The sequence below is a fragment of the Muntiacus reevesi genome, chromosome 1 (assembly GCF_963930625.1).
Source record: "Muntiacus reevesi chromosome 1, mMunRee1.1, whole genome shotgun sequence".
Taxonomy (NCBI): domain Eukaryota; kingdom Metazoa; phylum Chordata; class Mammalia; order Artiodactyla; family Cervidae; genus Muntiacus; species Muntiacus reevesi.
The window spans coordinates 69,768,941-69,791,299 of NC_089249.1; the positions used below are offsets into that span (position 1 = coordinate 69,768,941).

The window sequence follows — 22,359 nt, forward strand, 5'->3', positions numbered from 1 at the left end:
AATTCCTTGCATGTAGTAACAGTTGATTAGCAAAGATTTACTAAACTAAAATGAATTCAATTGATCTCTGCTTTCCTCTGTGCCTTGATTTTATGGCAGCTGGGTGTGGCTAAGTGAAATGATGTCAAGACCAACTTATGTACAGGGGGAAGCACAATGACTAAGTAGATGGAAAGGAAGTGATTCGCCACAGAAAACCTGATGAGTCATGTCTTCAGATAGGGGTTGGGAAGCTGAAGGGCAATAGTTTGTTCTTCACACCTAAGGCAATGGAAGTGCTGTAATTCCATAGTCCTCTTCCTGAGACTCACTAATCTCTCTCTGTCTCTCAACCACCCACAACCTCAATTATGCAGTGTGGGCTTCACTATGATTGAGACCTCTCTGCCTAGCTCAACCTGTGTAGACAAAAATCAACTTCAGAGAGAAAACTATTGATCTGGGGTAGAAGAATGGCAAGACTTGGAATGAATTGGGATGGGGAGGACATCTCTTACCCAACCCTAAATTCCTCCTGTATCTGAACATACTCCTCCACCATGGCCCTCCCTTGGTTCACTTCAAGTATCCATCAGTCCTCCTGCTGTTCCCACTCCCAGCTTCTGCTGTAGTCAAGGCGTTCTGGTCCTCATCCCTGATTCCTTTCCTCTGCTCCCTCTGCCTGTCTCCTTTTCACCAACTACCATCTCACCCTAGAGACTTTCCTTGTCTGTTTTAGGTCTAAATAGTGTCCTTCTTTTCACAATTTCTAAAGCATTTACATGTGTGGAATTCATTCTTTCTGAACTTCTTTAGAAGTCCAGTTCATTATACTTGTAGCTTTAGTTCTTGTGGCCCTTTGTCTCCATAAGTAGGCTATAATTTATGTCAGACCTCATGTCCCTTTTAAGGGTCAAAAACATGACTACCTTATCATACTACAAAATTTAGCCCTTCTTGTATAATTTACTGTTTCCCTCATGATTATTTTGTCTTGTTGAAGATTCTCTGGAGAAGGAAATGGCAATCCACTCCAGTATTCTTGCTGGAAAATCCCATGGACAGAGGAGCCTGGCAGGTCCATGGGGTCACAAAGAGTTGGACCTGACTGAGCAACTTCACTTTCTCTTTCACTTTGTCTTCCCAAACTAGGCTCTCAGTTCCTTTCAGATAAAAACTACATCCATTACATATGTTGGATTATCAAAAAAGCAAGAGAGTTCCAGAAAAACATCTACTTCTGCGTTATTGGCTATGCCAAAGCCTTTGACTGTGTGGATCACAAAAAACTGTGGAAAATTCTTAAAGAGATGGGAACATCAGATCACCTGACCTGCCCCCTGAGAAATCTGTATGAAGGTCAAGAAGCAACAGTCAAAACATGGAACAACAGACTGGTTCCAAATCAGGAAAGGAGTACATCAAGGCTGTATATTGTCACCCTGCTTATTTAACTTATATGCAGAGTACATCATGAGAAATGCTGGGCTGGATGAAGCACAAGCTGGAATCAAGATTGCTGAGAGAAATATCAATAACTTCAGATATGCAGATGATACCACCCTTATGGCAGAAAGCGAAGAAGAACTAAACAGCCTCTTGATGAAAGTGAAAGAGGAGAGTGAAAAAGCTGGCTTAAAACTCAAAATTCAAAAAATAAAGATCATGGCATCCAGTCCCATCACTTCATGGCAAATAGATGGGGAAACAATGGAAACAGTGACAGACTTTATTTTCTTGGGCTCCAAAATCACTGCAGGTGGTGACTGTAGCCATAAAATTAAAAGATGCTTGCTCCTTGGAAGAAAAGCTATGATCAACCTAGACAGCATATTAAAAAGCAGAGATATTACTTTACTGACAAAGATCTGTATAGTCAAAGCTATGGTTTTTCCAGTACTCATGTATGGATGTAAGAGTTGGACCATAAAGAAAGCTGAGCACCGAAGAATTGATGCTTTTGAACTGTGGGGTTGGAGAAGACTATTGAGAGTCCCTTGGACTGCAAGGAGATCGAACCAGTCCATCCTAAAGGAAATCAGTCCTGAATATTCATTGGAAGGACTAATGCTGAAGCTGAAATTCCAATACTTTGGCCACCTGATGCGAAGAACTGACTTATTGGAAAAGACCATGATGCTGGGAAAGATTGAAGGCAGGAGGAAAAGGGGACGAAACAGGATGAGATGGTTGGATGGCATCACTGACTCGATCGATATGAGTTTGAGCAAGCTCTGAGAGTTGGTGATGGACAGGGAAGCCTGGCATGCTTCAGTCTGTGGGGCCACAAAGAGTCAGACATGACTGAGTGACTGAACTGAACTGAACTGATTTTACTGTATCTAAATTTATCGCACAATGACTGGGATAAGTGCTAAATAAACACTAGCTAGTTGATTGATTCATTGAGTGTTGTTCCCAGGCCACGATAAAGTGTTATTCTCTTCTGGTGGTCATTTTCCTAGCCTGATGATTAAAGTCTCCCAGGATTTACCTGTACCCAACAGCTCCATCATAGACAGAATCGTTGAGATAAATGATGGAGCCTCCCGGCAGTACAAACTGCTGTCCAGCTGGAGCGCTGTAAGACACCAAGCCATCTGCCAAAGGAAACATGGACGTGTCAGTGCCTTTGGGAAGGAGATGTACCTGCCGCTTAGACCAGCTATCCCAGGGAAATGTCTGAGGCTTCAAGAGTGCTATTTTGAGCAGTGTGTCCACCTAGGGTTCAATCTGGGCACACAAGGAGCCATCCTGGGGAGCACTCCCCTGCAGCAGCAGTCAGCAAAGTAACTTGGTGTGGGCACCACACCCTGGGTGGATGAATAATATTCCTTTCTTTACTCTAACCAGGATGATTAGTAATTCCACTGGAATTCTTAGTGGAAGTAAATCCGCCTTCTGATTTGATTGCCTTTATTGACCAGGGGTTGATGCTTTTAATAAAGTTTATAAGCTCTCTCTCTTTAGACACCTACCCAGCCAGACACATCCGTAAAGCTCCACCCTCATGCACACGTTCATGGAGTGATCAGTTACTGGGATAAAGCGGACAAATCTGGCCACAATTGGTGGCTCCAAATCCTTTAGGAAAATGTCATAGGGGTTACTATTTCCATCCAGCACCTGAGAAGAAGGGAGAGAAAGACTGAGGAGATGCAACACAGTTATGCTGACTCTTCTTCATTCCCCAAGTCATGATCTCTTTGGTGGAACCTCTCTTTTTAATTCAAGAAGCAGAATGTATTCATTCACAGCTCTCTCAGCAACCTTGATATCCCTGTCTATGCCCCCACCCTCCTCTTCATCTTGGGTCACACATTCACAAGGGCATGGCAGGTCTGCGGACACATAAACAGCTGCATAGACAATCTGTGTACTTCCTCTTCTAGCCTAAGTCAAAATATGGTCCCAGACATCCCAGGGTTTGGATGTCTCTTCTTACCTGTTTCCCATGCCGGTTCCGCCAAGAGATCCAGCGAGTGCCATCTCGACTGTAGTTGATCTTGTACATGGGGGCAAACTCAATGCCATGGCCCCCTGCATGGCGCCCCTGGGTCCCCACTAGAGTGATAAAGTGCAGGGTGTGCAAGTCGATCTGCAGAAACTCCTTCAGGTCATCAGGTTCCACTGGAATCTCAGGACACCAGGCTCCATCCCCTTCTTCCGAGTCCAGCCTTGATGGATGAGGTTTAGGGGAAGAGGAAGGAACCATGAAACCACAGTTATTTACCAGTCCCCAGCAAGCAGCTGCCAGTCCTGAAGGGAGAGAGCAGGCTGGGAGTCCAGTCCAGACGGACTTTTTGGGCTCTCCCCACCAGTCTGACTGTCACCACTGTACCCGCTTGTGGCCAGTTCCCTCTCCCTGGGACACCATGAAACCCAGAAAGACAGTCACCTCCAGGGAGATGGAGACCTTCAGATAATATGTAGCCTTTACTTCCCACCCTTATTTAGAGGTCTCAAGGGAGATCCCATGCAATGAAACACTCCCTACCCTCTATTCCTTATAACAAAGCTAGCCACTCCTTGCCTGGATATCAAGTTATAAGAGTGGGGAGGGAGGAATCATCAGATCTGCAGTGTGGGTTGTGCAATGCAGTGGAATTTCAACCAGCAGGATGAGCATGGCAGCTCAGCAAAAAGCCATGAAAACCTATGGTGAGAGTGAGGAGTAAGGGCATGTCAGGGAAAAGTAAATAATCTGGTTTCATTTTATGACCTCCAGGATGACCAAGCAAAATTGTGAAATCATTGTAAAGCTTATTTTGGGACCCTCTTCCCCCTTTCCCTCTTCCCAGGAATGTGTCTCCTCTCACAGATGATACCTACTCATTGCCACTCCCTTCCAGCCCCACCAGCCATCACTCTAATCTTTCACACTCCAAGACAGAAATCATGGAGAAGGTTTATAGGGATAATTTTAGGAAGGCTTAAAATGGATGATTCTGTTTTAACAGAGATCAATACTTTACACCAAAAGAACTAGATTCCAAAAAAAAAGGTTATTTCCTAACAAGTTAAATAGCTTTTGACAAGGGTGTTTATTGCTTTAAAGGACCCCTGACATTAGACCACAAGAAACCTACCATGTTTTGTTTATGGATGAGGATGGCCCTTCAGTGTAAGGTATCCTTGAGAGGAGGGAAGAATTTGTTGGATGCCTCAATGTCTAATTAAGTCCTTGATTTCTTCTACTGTGAGTGATGTTTCACAGATAATCACCAAAAAGAGGATCAGGTTTCCTAACTTCCAGTGTCCTACCTAATCTGCACTTTCCCATAGGAACCACTGTAGTCCACTTCCTACAGTAGTTCATGGTGAGAGAGTGTCTAAAGCAAGTGTCCCACATGTCAATAAACCAACCTTCAATGAGTGGTGAGGCTCTAGCGTGAGGCTGCTAGACTAGCACATGTGTCTTCCCCCATTCCTACCAGCTCCCACCAAGTATCATCCTCCTCTGTTAGCCCCTTGAGCCAGTTATTCTGTCCAACCCATGCATGCATGCTCAGTCCCTCAGAAGTGTCTGACTCTTTGCAACCCCATGAACTGCAGTCTGCCAGGTGGTCCATGGAATTCTCCAGGCAAGAATACTGGAGTGGGGCACCATTTCCTACTCCAGGGGATCTTCCTAATGCAGGGATCGAACCTGCATCTCCTGCATTGACAGGCAAATTGTTTACCACGGGGCCACCTGGGAAGCCCCAAGGGAGCCATCTGTCCAGTCCAGAACTCAGGTTTTTTTGAGGTGTCCATTCTCACCTTCCATATTTGGCAGCTGTGGACTCTGACCACTGACTGGAAGCTGTGATGTCCTCATCTGGAATGTGGCCTCCTGACATGCCCAGAGGATAGCGGCATATAGCTGAACCAAGAAGAACCAAAGAGAAAAGAGAGGAAATGCTTTTATTTTTATTTTCAGAGACCGCTAGCTAGGATGCAGTTGATTATAAGAAAGAGGGACTAAGTACCTCTGCAACCCCAGTTTGACCACTCTGGCTCTCTCAGCCTTTTCTTCCTGGACTGGCCTCCAAGCTTATTAGCATTCAGTTTTCCAATCATTGACCCTCAGCCAACCCTTTCTTTTGGTCCAAATTCTGACAATCCTGTGATGTGCTGATTTATCCTTTCACTTGGTAATAACTCCATGGCCTATCCCCATTTTCTCATTAGCAGACATTAGAAACATGAGTTTCTAATCAGTTTCCCAACAGTGGTAAGTCTACATCCTCATAATTACTAGGTACCTTTTATGATCCATAGCATTTTTTTTCCTTAGATAGCTGATTTCATTAAACTATGGAGCAGAGCTAAAGAAAAAAAAAAACTCCCCTATAAAGGTACTGAACACACAGCTTTGGCCCCATCAGCTCCATGCTTTTGCCTCTGGCTAAGAATGATAATCTCTAGAGATGGACTTCCTCCTTCAGCCAAGATAGACTAACAAAGACCAGATTTATTCTCCTGGGTAAAACAACCAAAAAACAGGAATAGTATATGAAAAATTGAGTTTCAGCATAATGAATATCAGACAACAAAGGGCAACAATCCCTGAGAGAAGGGAAACAAAGAATATGAGCTCCACAATTGCAAAGCTTACTTCCATGAGAGCATCCAGGCTATAGTAGAGGAAGTGAAAACAAAGGCGGAGGCTGGAGGATTTCCTGAGCTCAGAAGACAAAGAAAAGAGTCTGGAGAGATCAAGGGGACTAGAGGTCTCAAGACATAAATTGCAATAAAATAGAGGATCCTTAGCTAAATTAAAATTTCAGATAAACAATGAATAATTTTTTAGTATACATAAGTCCCACGCAATTAAAAAAATTGGTCTGTAAGAGAAGCAAAGAAATAGTATCTATAATTTTTTAAAAAATCAATCAATTGAAACAGATTCATAATTAATACAGAAGTTAGAATGGGAAAAGAAGAACACCAAAATAGTTATAACTGTGTTGCATAGGTTCAAAAATATAAGGAAAGCTATAGAGGTAAAGAAAAGAAGTAAATCAAATTTCCAGATATAAAATGTGATATGTGAGCTAAAATACATTGTATGGAATTAAAAGCAAATTACATATTGGAAAGAAAATAATACACATAAAGACAACAGTAGAAACTATTTAAAATGAAACAATGAAAGAAAATAGAATCAAGCAATAATCAAAAAATAATCACATCAGTAAGATGTGGAGCAATTTCAAATATCTAGATATACATATAAACGGATTCTGTGAAGAAGAGGAAGGAGGAAGATTGAAAATTATTTGAATAAAAATGGTGTAAAATTGTTTTAATTTGATGAAAATTATAAACTCAAGAAACTTAATAATCCGAAGTATAAAAAAAAATGAAGAAAACTATGCTACAGCATATCATAATCCAATTGCTTAGAACAGGTGATAAAGAGAAAAATTTTTAAACATCTAGAGGAAAAGGATACTTTATGAACAGAGGACCAAAGATAAAGATGACAGCAAATATCCCATTCAAAATGGCAATTACATGGTAAGTAAGATGATTTTTAATGTTATTTATATCTCTTTAAGAGGTAATAGGCTATTTAAACAAAAATAATAACATATTGTGTTTATGACATATACAAAATTAAAATGCATGACAATAACAGCATAAAGACTTAAAGAGGAAAAATAGAAGCTATCCTGCTGAAAGGTTTTTTTAATATACTCTATGTGAAGTGATATAACATTATGTGAAGTTAGACATTATTTAGTTAAAGATATACACTACAAACCCTAAAACAAGCACTAAAATAATATTTTTTAAAGACTTATGGCTAGTAAGTCAAGAAAAGATAAAATGAAATCATAAAAATTCAATTAAAGTTGAAAAGAAGACAGAATTAAGGGAAACAAATAGGACAAAAAGAAAACAAATAGCAAGAATATAGATTTTATGCTAACCATATAAATACTCCCATTAAATAGAAATGGTCTACATATACCAATTAGAAAGTAGGAATTATCAGAGTGGATTTAAAAAGAAAAATCAAGTTTAAAGTACATATAACCTGTAAGAAACATATTTTAAATCTAAAAACACAGATAAATTATAAGAAAATATGGGGAAAATATACCATGAAAAGTTAATCAAAAGAAAGTTGAAAATTAGACCCAATATATCAAGACAAGGAATAAATATGGTATTTCACAGTGATAAAGGAGTTAGTTCTTTAAGAACACATGACAGTCCTAAACATTTATTCACCTCATAACAAAGCTTCCCAACAAATGAAGCCAAAAAACAAACTGCCAAAAAGTTATCAAATTCATAATTATGGTTGGAGATTTCAACTATTCTTCAACTAACTTCTTTCCAAAGAAGACATACAGATGGTCAACATACGGATAGTATATGAAAAGAAACTGAACATCACTAATCATCAGTGAAATGCAAATCAAAACCGCAATGAGACAGCACCTCACATCTGCGAGAATGGCTATTATCAAAAAGGTAGGAAGTGACAAGTACTGGCGAGGATGTGAAGAAAGGAGACTGCTTATGCACTGTTATTAGAAATGTCAATTGGTGCAGCAACTATGGAAAATAATACAAAGTTTCCTCAAAAAATTAAAACTACGATTACCATATAATCTAGCAATTCTACTTCTGGGCATTTATCTGAAGAAAATGAAAACCATACTAAAAACTACATGTTCACCCTTCATTTCGATTGTAGCATTCTTTACAATAGCTAAGTTATGGAACAACATAAGTGTTCTTTGATAGGTGAATGGGTAAAGAAGATGTGGGGTATGTGTGTGTGTGTGTGTGTGTGTGTGTGTGTACATACATATATATGTATATGAACATACATACATACACAATGGAGTATACACAATAGGATGATAATCAGTCATAAGAAAAAGAATGAACTCTTGCCATTTGTGACCACATGGATGGATCCTGAAAGCATTATGTTAAGTGAAATAAGTCAAACATAAATACCATATGATTCACTTACATGTGAAATCTAAAAACCAAACAATCAAAAAAAAACAAGCTCACAGATACAGAGAACAGATTGATGGTTACCAGAGGCAGGTGGTGGGGGATGAGAAAACTGGGTGAAAGGGATCTAAAGGTGCAGATTTTTAATTACAAAATAAACATGTCATAGGGATACAAAGCACAGCATGGGACTATGATTAATAATATTGTACTGCATACTTAAAGTTATTGAGAGTAGAACTTTAGAACTTAAAAGTTCTTATCACAAGAAAAAATATTTTTGTAATTATGCATGGTGATAGATGTCAACTTAGACTTATTGTGGTGATCATTTCTCAACATGTACAATTATAATTTCAATGTATTGTATACCTGAAACTAGTATACTGCTATATGTCAATTATAACTCAATGTTGGAATATTGAAATTATTCTAATAATAATTGAATATTTTAGAATACTGAAATTTCCTGATAGAGCAACAAGTCAAGGGGGAAACAAAAATAAAAGGGACCCAGATTGGAAAGGAAGAAGTAAAACTGTCTTTAATTGGAGATAATATGATCAGTTATATAAAAAATTAGATAAGGTTTATACTAGTGGTGAACAGTTGCAATTTAAATACCATCAAAAACTACAAAATAGTTAAGAATAAACTGATGCTGAAGCTGAAGCTCCAGTATTTTGATCATCTGATGCAAACAACCAACTCATTGGATAAGTCCTTGATACTGGGAAAGATTGGGGGCAGAGGATGAGATGGCTGGATACAATGGACATGAACTTGGGCAAACTTCGGGAGATGGTGAGGGACAGGGAGGCCTGGCATGCTACAATCCACGGGGTTGCAAAGGGTCAGACGTGACCGGGTGACTGAACAACGACAACAAACATGACAAAAGATGTGGAAGACCCGTATCCTAAAAACTACCCAACACTGCAGAAAGAAATTAAAGATCTAAAGAAGTAGAGCTACACACCACAGGGCTCATGGGTCAAAAGAGTCAATCTGTCCATTCTATCCGATCAAAGTCTCAGCAGACACTTTAGTATAAATGAACGGATTGATTCTAAAAAGCATATGGAAAGGCAAAGATCGCAGAAAAGCTGAAAAACTGGAAAAGAAGATCAAAGAGGAAGGACTAACATCAGACTTTAAGATATTATAAAACTGTAGAAATCAAGACTGTGTAATATTGGCATGAAGACAGACACGCATACCAATGAAACAGGAGAAAGTCTACAAGTAGACCCACATATCTATGCTTGGGTGCGTGCTCAGTCGTGTCTAACTCTTTGTGACTGTAAACCGCCAGGCTCCTCTGTCCATGGGGCTTTCCAAGCAAGAATGCTAGAGTGGGTTGCCATTTCCTCCTCCAGGGGATCTTCCCAACCCAGAAATCAAACCAGAGTCTCCTGCATCAACAAGGCTGATTCTTTACTACTGAGCCGCCTAGGAAGCCCAATTCACTCCTAAGTATTTGCCCAAAAGAAATAAAAGTGTATGTTCATACCAAGACTTAGGAGTGTGCCTAACAGTTTTATTTCCAATCTCTAATTAAGATTGGGAAACGATCGCATGTCATCAACAGGTAAAGGGATAAACGAATTACAATATACCCATGCCATGAAATACTACTTGGCAGGACTGGGATTGGAATGAAGCAAGTGAGAAGCCGAGGGTGCGAAATGTCGGGAGGCCCTCACTCCCAGGGTCACGGAAGTGGCGGTGCCTTTGCAGAGGGCAAGCGCCTGCTTCCACTCTGCACCCTAGGCCCCTCCTTTGCCTCACCCTAGTCCCATCTCCACTCCCAGTAGGAACAAAAAAGGATGCTCCATCAATACATACTCAGCACAGAAGACTTTCAAACTATCTGTGCTGAGGGAAAGCACTGAAGAAGCCAGGCAAAAAAGAGTTCATACGGTATGCTTCCATTTATACATAATTCTAGAAAATGAAAACAAGTCGATCCACAGTGACAGAAAGCTGATCAGTGGTTTCCTAGGGAAGGAAGGAGTGGGCAGGAGGAATTACAAAGGGGCCCAAAGAAACTTCTGGCAGAAATGAATATGGTTATTATCCTGATTATGGTGACGATTTCACAGGTCTGTACATATGTCAAAACAGACCAAATCATGCATTTTTAATGTGTGTAGTCAACTGTATGTCATTTGTACATCAGTGAAGTTATTTCTTAAAAAGTAACCTCTGGAATGGGATAACACATTAAGATTTTATTTGCATATTTTCAAACCCCTTTTCAAAGCAGGTAGCCAAGCCTTCCTGTTCCTTCACCCCTTGGAAGATTTATGTTTACAGGGCAGAAATAAGAAAGAAATTTCTTGAAAACCAATGGCTTCCTAGAAAGCCTGTGCTTGTTAAGGGACTGTAGCACAAAGTAGAGATGGCAGGAAGACAGATGAGATTCCCCTAGGCTGGAAGGCGACAGAGGTAGGGGGGTCACAAGGCTAGCAGGAGCCAAACTCCTTTCCTAGGAGTTCCCTGGAGTGGCTGCAAACTGTCAGAGAAAATGACTCCATGTGAGCATTATGTCCAAGGTTGGCACAGAAACAGCCAAACTGCTGTCCTTGGGAACATGGCGGGCTTGGAAAATAGTGACATCCACTGTAATAATGGCAAGCTAAAGACAAGAGGCCCATCTGTGTGTCCCGCACGTAGCACAGCTCCTGGATTCTTGTCTGACCCTAGGGGAAGGATGATTCTGGGCCAGCTGACTCTCCCAGAAGTAGTATAATTAAGCAAAGTCATATATAGGCAGCTTTGGCAAGAAACATGGCCATATACCCACTGAAACTCGTCCATGTTACTGTCCACTTCATTTTCCAAGTCAGATTTGAATCAAGAGATGAACATGGGGATTTAGCTTTGCCTGTTCTTATCAAATGTATAATTTCTCCTTCAGAGGTAATTGGTTCCACAGATAATCATTATTCTAGACCCTTAAATGCAAATCTTAAGTGTAAATCTGGAAGTTTCATGAATGAAGCATCAAATTCTCAAACTCTGAACTCTGTAGAATGAGAACTCGAAGGGAGGAGTAAGGATTAGGAAATTCTAATACAACATGACAGTGAGCCAAAATTACTAATGCGTGAGGTCAACATACATTTCAAAATCACACACAGGGCATGGTCCTTTCTCCTGCTCGAGTCCATCATTCAGCAAAAGTGGTATCCTGACTCCAGGTCTGCTCCAGCCCCCTGTTTGAAACTTCTCCTACATGTTGTTGGGTGTACTACATATTTTAATCTTTAGCACCAGTGACTTAATGGCAAGGAACGGCTCCTGGAGGTCTAGCCCACAATCTACATGCCTGGTCCAGTCTCCCAGGGTACTTGCGCCGGCGTCTGGGACACAAGTGCAGCTACTTGTCCTTTGCTCTCCTTTTGCCACTGTCCCTTGTGGGTATATTCCTCTCAGGCACCTCCTGGGGAGGCGGCTGAGCTGGCTGAGGCAGGGATTCCTGGCTCCTTTGGCAATCATGCATGTCACAGTGCCCTCAACTGCCGTCTTGACCCCTAAAATACAATTCTTCACAGTCTGCAAAGTGCTGTCCAAGTGCCTACCTCATTTCACCCTTCCAATAACCCAATATGATAGGCAGGGCATGTACTATTATTTTCAAATTATATATGAGGAAACCAACTGAAGTCCCATGACTATTAAGCAGCAGGGGTTTGACTTGGATCACATTTCTGAGTCCCAACCCAAAGTTTGTCCCAGCGCACCAGATTGCCCCTCTGCTTTAGCGAAAAGAGTGAGTGGAGGCAAGCTGTCTCTCCCGAGACGCAAGCTGCTCAGCAGATGCGTAAGAGAGCTGCTCTCTGGCACTCCCCTCTCCCTTCTGAAACCAAAGCTTTGTTCCCAGAGCCAGTCCTACCCCCAACATCACCCCCAGCGTGAAAATCTATTTGTTGGTGTGTTGCTTTCCAAATCTGTGAGGTTTTTAACTCTTATTTTTATGAATTCGCTCAATGAATTGGGGGGAGTTTTGTGGTGTTACAGAAGCAAACAGAAGAGACAGAGCACCTTTTGTCACAGAGTTTACATTCTCGGGTGGGAGAGAAAACAGCAAGCAAATCTGTCTAATCTGAGAGAAGATGGTAACGTCTGTGAAGAAAATCAAGTGCAGGAAGGGAATGGGTGCTCTATTGTGTAAAAAGACCAGGAGGATCTCTGAGATAAGGCAACTGAACACAGAACTCGCTGAAGGAAAACAGGCCAGGTGGCGTCAGAGGGGGACACGCTTCATGCAAAGGGAACAGGGAACGCAAGGAAGGAGCGTTTCTGGTTGGTTGCACCTGCAGTGGAACGACTAGGCTAAGTTATTACCTAGCGTCCTCCTTTGGCAGTCTAATTGTACGCAACTAAAGCACGCATTTTGGAGGGCAGATGGTCCCGCTTTCAGTAAATCTCCCCTTCCTCTGACCTCTGACGTTTCCAGCATCTCTCTGACAGCAGTTGGCACACACTGCTAGGTCACACTTGTGTCTAGTCCTACCTCCCTATAGATGGCAAGCTTTTGGAAGGAAAAAATAGAAGGACTGTATCTTGTTCATTTTGCTTTTATTTCTCAGTGCACATCTGGGGATAGAATATTTGCTTTAAAACATTTATTGAAAACAGAAGGTAAACCTTTGAGATAGCTATAGCTCAGGAATAAAAAGAAAGCTGAGTAAAATATTCTCCCTCCAAAACTCATTCCTGGGTCTTTTCCATTTCAGCCAACTCCATCATTCCAATGACTTGAGCCAAAAATCTTGAGGCCCATCTTTGACTCCTTTCACACTTCATATCCAGTCCACCAGCTGATAGGAAATTCTGTTAGCTACTCTAAAAATATTCCCATATCCCGTCCACCTTTTGCAAATACTGTGCTACCAGTCTAGGCCAATTTACTGTCCTCTATCACCACGAATAGAATAAGAATCTTCTACCCGGCCTCCCATCATCCACCCTACCCTTCCCCATGTATCTACTAAAATATAAATGAGATCATGTAAATCTTCTGTTCAAAGCTCTCCATTAACTTCCCATCTCACTAGTAATAAAATTAAAAATCTTTACACATAACCCATCCCCTGACTGTCTCGAACTTCATCTCCACCCCACCCTTCCCATCAGCCACACTGGTTTCCTTGCGGTTCTTCTCTCACATTAGATGCTTCTTTTTCACAGATCTGCATTTACTGTTGAGGTATTTAACTTAATAACATAATTATCTTTACAGAGTGGAGGAAAGAGAAGTGGAATACCGTATTTCCCATTTTTTTTCCCCACATGTGAACGCCCCTAAAATCTGAATGCATCTTGCAAACAAATAGTGAGTCATGGGTCATCAGTATTTTTTTTCCTTAGAGGCACAGAAAGCAATGACACATCTTAGAGTCAGCAGTTTCTTAAATTTGATGAAATATGTAATAATAACATTCATTTAGAAGCACTTATCAAGTGTCAGGCAACAAGATAAGCGTTTTCTTACTCATTATTTCAGGTTTCCCACTTATTACCCATCTTACTGGTAAGAATTTAAATAATTGCCCAAAACCTTTCACCGAGTAAATACTCACTCAGATTAGAATCTGGCTCTAGAGTCTGTGACCACACTAAACTATACAACCTCTGAAAAGCAAATGATTTCAGATTCATTCCTGGCTCCACCACTTAATCCATATGGGATCTGAGCAAACCCCACACCCTCTTTGGGTCTCAGTTTCCTCCTGTGGACAGCAGGGAGTCAGAGTAGATGTTCTCTAAGGCAGTGGTTCCCCAAAGCCAGTCCATGGACCAATTGCTTTAGAATTGCTTGGCGAGGTTCTAGAATACACATTTGTGAGCCTCTGCCTCTGAAGCTGAGCCCAGGAACCTGCATACTTCTAAAGTTTTCCGGGTGACTCTGCTGTGCAGCCAGTCTTGGGAACCACTCTGCTCCCAGATCCCTCCCAGCCTGAGCACCAGATGATCTTCTGGGGCCATGCCGGACAGAAAGAGAAACCCATGTTCACCGTCCCACTGGGCTTTCATTCCTGGCTATCATGTATCTCTAGACACTGAGCTGTGAGTGTAATGAGAACTGTTTCCCGGAACATCTAAAGTAAACCAGAAATCGGGAAGGGGGTTCGCCTGGGGTGAATCATGATATTGTTGCAAATAACTTCCCCACCAAGGCATAGCTTATCCTGGGAACAGCAACCAAGAAGTTTCCACAGAGCTGCTGCTGCTATAGCTGCCTTCATGAAACATTTTGGTTCCATTGTATTTCCTAGGCTCAGGGACCCTTTCTATTTTATGGTCTAACTAAACTTATATGGGAATTTACCCTAGTTAACAGAGAGAGAGAAAACCTGAGATCCCACCTGGGATACTCTCTTTGGTACAAAGGAGTACCAACTCCCTTCCCCAAGGTTCTGGTCTCCTTGTCTATCACTGTGTTAGAGCTGTGGTCCTCTGAGCCTGCTCGCAGGTCCAGCAGCACCAGCATCACCCAGGAACGTGTTAGAAATGCAAATTCTCAGTCCCTAACCCCATGCTACTGGATCTGCAGATGGGGCCCAGCAAAGGACGGTCCCTCAGCCCTCCTGGTGGCATTAATGCACAATCAAGTTTGATAATTACAGCAACTGGGGGAGAAGATGAGGCTCCAGTTCTTCACATAAAAAATGCTAAATGTCTCGGAGCCCCCTCCTCCTCATCCCCTCCAGTCCTTCCATCACAAAAGGGTTTAAGCCCAAACTGTGTGAAGATAGCAGAGTGGCAACAACTTTGACAAAAACTAGAAGGGTTCTCCCTGAGTCGGGGGAGAGGGGCTGCGATCTCTGAACCTCTGCCTGGAAACTGATACAAAGTTTTTGGAGAGGAAGAATTCAGGATGATAGGTGACATGTTATTTCTGCTAAGAGGCAATCAAGAAGTGAGATGAAAACGTGGCCTCTGAGAATCATCTGGTTCATCAGCAAATCCCTCAAATTTATTGGTTTGGCCAAAAAGTTTATTCAGGTTTTTCCATAAGGTGGTGTGAGGAAATTAACAAGATAGCGCCGGTCAGGCTCTCCCACCCCACGTTCTGTAAACAATGACTGTACATGGTTATGTAATGGCTGAGATCATTTGCAGCACTGCACATGTGTATCGCGAGGTACTCGCTTGGCCGCGGGCTACTGTGTGGAGCTCACCTGTATGCGCTTCACCATGAAAGCCCTGGCTGCCGCCACACTGGGGCTGTGTTGGAGCGACAGTGTGATTATGTTATATGAGGTTATGTCATGGTTGTGCTACGGCTGCTGAGTCAGCCAGGAGAGAGGCTGTTACAGCTGCCGGGCCAGCCAGGGGAGAATACTTGTGTCTGCAGTTCCGGCGGCTCCTCGAGTCTTTTCCCAGTCTCTTAGCTCACACCTTGCCTACCCTGGGTTCAGCGAACAGTGCAAACAGTGTGAACAATGGGACAGACTGTACAGAAAACTCAAATGAACGTTTTTGCCAGCCCAATGAAAGTGAAGGTGACAGTCACTCAGTTGTGTCCAACTCTTTGCAACCCCATGGGGTAGTCCGTGGGATTCTCCAGGCCAGAACACTGGAGTGGGTAGCCTTTCCCTTCTCCAGGGGATCTTCCCAACCCAGGGATCCAACCCACGTCTCCCGGCCCTGCATAGAAATAGTGGGGAAGGGGAGAAATAGCTGAACTTAAAAAATTTGCCAGTTCAATACCTCCTGCAATTTTTTTAAGTTCAGCTATTCCTCCCCTTCCCCACTACTTCTATGCAGGGCCCAACCTCCGCCACCTCGTGCCTGGAATACTATAATGCCTTCTAGCTCCTCTTCCTGGCTCTCCTATTGACCCTTCTCCATACAGTAGCACAAGTGAGCTTCCTGAAGCCTGGCATTAACTGAGTCCTTAATAAATATATATAGGTAGAAAAACTAGTAAAAGAAGAATTTTGTATTATGTTGTTTATTATTGCAGAACTTAAAAACATGTAAATCAAGTCAATATTATAAAGCAATCAATTAAGAATAAATAAATACATAAAAATAATAAAATAAAATAAAAATTTTTTTAAAGAAAGAAAAAAAAAGGCCTAGGAAGTTAAAGAAGGATAACCCCTATTAGTGACATTTAACCTGGCAGCAGACATCTGAGACTTCCTTAAAAGTCTAGGCCACTATAGGGCTTCCCTTGTGACTCAGACAGTAAAGAATCTGCCTGCAAAGTGGGAGACCTGGGTTTGATCCCTGGGTTGGGAAGATTCCCTGAAGGAAGGCATGGCAACCCACTCCGGTATTCTTGCCTGGAGAATCCCCATGGACAGAGGAGCCTCGTGGGCTACAGCTCATGGGGTCACAAAGAGTCAGACACGACTGAGCAACTAACACACACACACACATCTTTTCGTTCATGAATTTAACAAGTTTGTTGTTGAGTTGCTCAGTCATGCCTGACTCTTTGTGACCCCATGGACTGTAGCCCACCAGGCTCCTCTGTCCATGGGATTTCCCAGGCAAGAATACTGGAGTGCATAGCCATCCCATTCTCCAGAGGATCTCCCTGACCCAGGGATCGAACATGGGTCTCCTGCATTGCAGGCAGACTCTTTACCATCTAACAGAGAAGCCTGACAAAACTATGGAAAACATTAAAACATGGTATGAAAATTAAAGTGATGACGGGAAAAATTGGGACATTCGTTTAGGTAGCAACCTTCACCTGAGATTTTCCATTTTACTTGTGCTTATTTACCTACTTACTGAAATTGTAAGCAATTTTGAAAATACTAATTATATCAGTTTTTTTCTTTTCCCCCTTACCACCTACAAACACAGAGTACCATTAGGTACTCACCATGCATTTAGCAATTAAATAAAGAAAGAAAGAGGTAGAGTGATGGGTAGATGGATGGAAGGATGAATTCAAGGATGGATAAATGAAGTGTGATCTTAACAACATGTTGAATTCTTCAGAGCAGGTGTTACAACTAATCTGTCCCAGAACCTCTCAAATTGTCTGGCCATAAAAGGCACTCAGCCCATGTTTGCTGAGAAAATTACCCTGATTAGCAGCATTTCCCTGATGACGGTCAAGATTGTCACAGGAAGCACCATCTCACTGCCAATTCACAACAATCCCTAGAGATCAGCACTGCAAGAGTGCTTTGTGGGCATTTGCATGAGAGGATGGGGAAACAATGGAAACAGTAAGAAACTTACTGTCTTAATAATAAAAAGACTTTATTTGGGGGGCTCCAAAATCACTGGAGATGGTGACTGCAGCCATGAAATTAAAAGACATTTGTTCCTTGGAAGAAAAGCCATGACCAACCTAGACAGCATATTAAAAAACAGAGACTTTACTTTGCCAACAAAGGTCCGTCTAATCAAAGCTATGGTTTTTCCAGTAGTCGTGTATGGATGTGAGAGTTGGACTATAAAGAAAGCTGAGTGCCAAAGAGTTGATGCTTTTGAACTGTGGTGTTGGAGAAGACTCCTGAGAGTCCCTTGGACAGCAAGGAGATCAAATCAGTCAATCCTAAAGGAAATCAGTCCTAAATATTCATTGGAAGAACTGATGCAGAAGCTGAAGCTCCAATGCCTTGGCCACCTGATGTGAAGAACTGGCTCATTGGAAAAGACGCTGATGCTGGGAAAGATTGAAGGCAGGAGAAGAAGGGGTTGACAGAGGATGAGATGGTTGGATGGCATCACCAACTCGATGGACATGAGTTTGGGCAAGCTCTGGGAGTTGGTGATGGACAGGGGGGCCTGGAATGCTGCAGTCCATGGGGGTCTCAAACAGTCAGACATGACTGAGTGACTGAAGTGAACTAACTGCATGAGAGGGAGAGAAGTTCTGACCAGATTACTAGTCAGTAGAAGATCCTAAACTCAAGCCAGAGTAAAACTCTGGGCTACAAGTATTACAAACCTTCTTCAGACAACAGAGCAGAGCTGTAGGTCTAGAAGCTGAGACCAAGGAATATAGCATGAAGAAAGGGAGTTCAGAGAAAAAAGCCATCAAAGCAGCCACGAGGCAAAGCTCCTTGATGAACTGGTATTCCCAGGGGCCTCAGAGAAAGGACACAGGAAAGTAGATGAGCTGATCTTGGATGGCCTTCCTCATCCTAGTGGGTCTTTGGAACCAGGATAAACCTTGGCCCTCAGCAACCAACGTGGCACTTCTCAGCGGGACCAGTGTGGTTTTCCCATTGAATGTACCTATTTTTGGCAAACTCCTTCTGTGGAAGGGATCCCAGCCAATGGTGAAGACTCAGAATTGCCAAGTCGGCCCAAGTCCTAAAAGTCAGGTCCCCTTACTTTCCCCCAAGCCCACTTCATTGTTGATCAAAGCCCGCCCATCTGTCTCTGAGCTTCGCATTATGAAATATAAAGCAGCATGAAAAGGTAGAAAATCACAAAGGGAAGCAAGAAACCCTGAAGCAAAGAGGCATCACCTGATTTTGCCTGCTGAGTTGTCTTGGTGGTTGCCTACGCTTCCGTTACCCGCCAGTCTCCCGGACAGAGAAGCCAATTGACTTTTCCAGTTTCCCAGAGTGGAAAGTTACCAGCACAGGCTGCTGCATGCCCAGGCAGCAAGGCGGTTCATCCTGAGCTCTGGTGGGGCCTGGCAGGCAGGCCGAGGAGCAGCAGCTGACACCAGGCCCCAGCTTCCAAGAATTATTTTCACACTGTGCTGCCAAAGTTGAGAGCCTGAAAGGGCCGCTTGTTTCATGATGTTTACCATCTCACTGTCACCTCCAGACCACAGGCTCTCCCCATCAATGAGTGTCCTATATGCAGCTTCCAGGAAAATACACGCATGGGACACAGGCCTGAGGCCATGGAGAGCGGACAGCTGAGCCTCTCTGGCATGGGGCAGGTAAGACTGCTGGGGGAGGGGCTCAGCTATGAGGGTCAACCAGGGGACCCAAGGCAGTTGATGACCTAAAGGAACATCTGCAATCATGACACTTTAGAGCCAGGCCTTTAAGAAATCAATCCTTTCAATGGCTCCATGTTAAATATCAGAACCTCTGAGGCTCAGAAAGGTGAATTGACTTACTCAAGGATGAACAGCTGATTAAGGTCATCAGGACTGAAAGTCAAATCTGATCCCTGGTTCATCTTTCTTCAAGCTCAGGCTACCATGACCTAGTTTTTCCAGCTCCAGAGAGGACAAGGTGGTCTAATTAAAGAAGCTGTCATTTGGGCCCCTTCTCTCCAGAAACCCTGCTGAGCAGACTGCTTCAGACTTGTTCACTGGGCAAGTAAATATCTACATGCTGGGATCTTGCTAGGTGCCAAGGAAACTTATTTGGGTTCCTCTAAGTACAATGAGGCTATTTTGCCAAGACCTCTTTTGCCCAAGTCGAAATTTCCCTTAAGAACAGCCCTTTAGAAGTGCAGTTTTCCTAAAAGCCTAAAATACTCTCCAGAAACAATTATTGCAGAACTCCGGAAGAGGGGTTGTACTGGATTTCTGGGTACTGAGATAAGGATTGGATAAGGTATGTTAGACTTCCTGGTTAACAAAGTCAGTGAAAGCCTCCTGCTAAAATAGTGTGTCCTTTCCCTCAACAAGGAGGTAAGTTGAGACAGCTGGGTAGCCATGAGTTAGGAGTTGAGAACAAAGTTGTGGGATAGTTTAGGATCAAAAGAAGCCTATGCTTAAAATTTGATTCTGCCTGTTCCAAATTGTGGGACCTCAAGACAAGTTACTAAGCTTCTCTGAACCTCGACTTCCTAGTCTTAAAAAATACTGCCAAGCAAGATTGTTGCAGAGATATAATGTACAAGGAACTTAACAATTGCTTGAAGGCAATAGGACTCAATAAATGATATCCAGAAGGAGAGGGGATCATTTATTTTAAATATTACATTCACTCTTTCTTAAGCAATTTAGAGGTTTTATGGCCTTAGGAAGATTAATTAAGCTTTAAGCTTCTCAGTTTTATAGTAATAACAGTACTTGTTTATGAGAAAATATGAGTACATATGTCAAGCACTTAGTAATGTTTACAGCAGAGTAATGCTTAGAACAGTAACATTTAATAAAGGGTAGGTGTTATTGATTTTTTAACTATTTTTACTCTGACTCATTCTAAAAAAATTGGAACTGGCTTCTAAAACTGTACAATATACTAAGTAAATAAACAGACAAACAAATAAGTGTAGAAATGCAGATATGGGGAAAGAGAATAAGAACATTAAGGTAAGCTGGAGCTAAGGTTAATACCCAAAATATAATCAATATTACGTTTGGTTCTATACACTCTGCTGGTGATGGGCCTCAAATTTGTCTCTGAGCTTCCTACTAGCCAATTCAAAAAGCAAAGCATAATCAGTTAACATGAATCACAGCAACAGCAAGGTAAAAGTTAACTTTTTATTTTTGTTCCCAGGTGGGATGGAGTAGCTTATAGTAACTAACACTCCCCGTGAAGATAACTGGAAGGACTAGATAAAATCTATAAATCATCTATTTACAGGCATCTGATTGCTGCTGACAGAGTGAGAACAGAGGAACTGAAGATTTGGAGAAGGCAGAGTGAGAAGTAGCATCCCCTCTGCAGTCACTGTAACCAGCTGTCAACTGCAAAGGGCAAAGGCAAGAGGCTGACCCTGGGCTTCACACTGGCAGAGGGTCACTAGAGGATAAAAGCTCAGAGTTTTTGAAGGAGGCCTGGGATCCTTCTAGCAGGCAGCTTTTTTCTTGTTCAGCACATTTGCCAAATGCTGGGGTTGTATAAGAGAGGCAGTGTGAAAACCTAAGGAGACACCCTCTGAAAAGCTGAGCTGAGTTTTTGAATCTGATAAAGATTAGAGTTCAGGACCCACCAGGAAGCGAGGCCACAGAGAAAACATGGGAGTTTTCATAAAGCACTGAGTGACCAAGAATCCAAGTTTAAACCCTACCAATTCCCCAAAGTGAAGATAGTCTACCCTACTATGTAAAGGCAGATCCAACTGCTTTCACTGTTAGCCAGTCTGGACTTCGGGTTCACATCCTCTTAAGAAAATCAAAGACCCAAACACATTTCTAAAGAGAAGACCACCCAAGCCTCAGAGAACTGGGACAAGCCAGTTTTCTACCTATATGCAGGGCACCTTAGTGGTCATAAATGTAGAAAAATGTCTTTAATGTTACCCCAATATTTGTAAATTTCTTACTCTTGGCACTTCACAAGAGGAATTCAGATTCATCCTCATAAGATCAATTAAGGATTAATTTCACTTATTGAAGAAACAAAAAGAGTAACCAGAGATTTATCATGTCATTATTGCTATTATCGCTAGTAGTAATAGTAAGAGCAGTAGAAATAGTAGTATTTGTATAGTAGGAGGAGAGGCATCCATTACTATTAAGCAAGTTACTCAATAAGAAGCTATAAAAAGTCCTAAATATTGGTTTAACCTACTTAGAACAAACAAACTAATATTGTAGCTTTCTCAAAGTGGTTTTAGCCTATCCCCATATCCAGGGATTCTCCTATGCCAAGATGAAGCATTTCTTAAATTAGCAATACTTATGCATACAAGATACTCTTCCTTGTTAGACCTTATATCTTGACTATAGCTTACAGCACCCAAAAGATTAAGTCTAAATCCTTCCCTTGAAATGTCAAGAGTAATACAAACTTGGGTAAATGCAAGCACATTTTTCTTTATTTATAACCACTAAAATGCTCTGCCCATAGACCAGAGGAGAGGGAACTTAGGCTTTTAGGAATAAGCACAAAGGCTACTCTACCTCTGCAAGGAAAAAGGCCCTCAGACAGCAGGGGCTGGACCTCATTACTGCATATTAGTAGGGGCAGTTCAGGGAACTTCAGTCTGTCATCCTTCTACTTAACACCCCCATCATTTAAAAGAATGATATTCTTATGTCTTATTCTCAGCTTT

At 42.1% G+C, this 22,359-nt stretch overlaps 1 protein-coding gene across 6 annotated transcripts in view; it reads right to left on the minus strand.

Annotated features, from left to right (window-relative positions):
* The window catches only part of DDR2 (discoidin domain receptor tyrosine kinase 2), a 150,992-nt gene that overhangs the window by 37,529 nt on the left and 91,104 nt on the right, over positions 1-22,359 (minus strand). For all 6 annotated transcript variants that reach the window (XM_065946665.1, XM_065946683.1, XM_065946647.1 and 3 more), the window contains 4 exons: positions 5,242-5,344; positions 3,425-3,656; positions 2,958-3,105; positions 2,474-2,579 (listed from right to left, as the gene is read on the minus strand). In XM_065946665.1, coding sequence (XP_065802737.1) covers positions 2,474-2,579; positions 2,958-3,105; positions 3,425-3,656; positions 5,242-5,344 — 589 coding nt within the window. The remainder of the gene's footprint in view (positions 1-2,473; positions 2,580-2,957; positions 3,106-3,424; positions 3,657-5,241; positions 5,345-22,359) is intronic.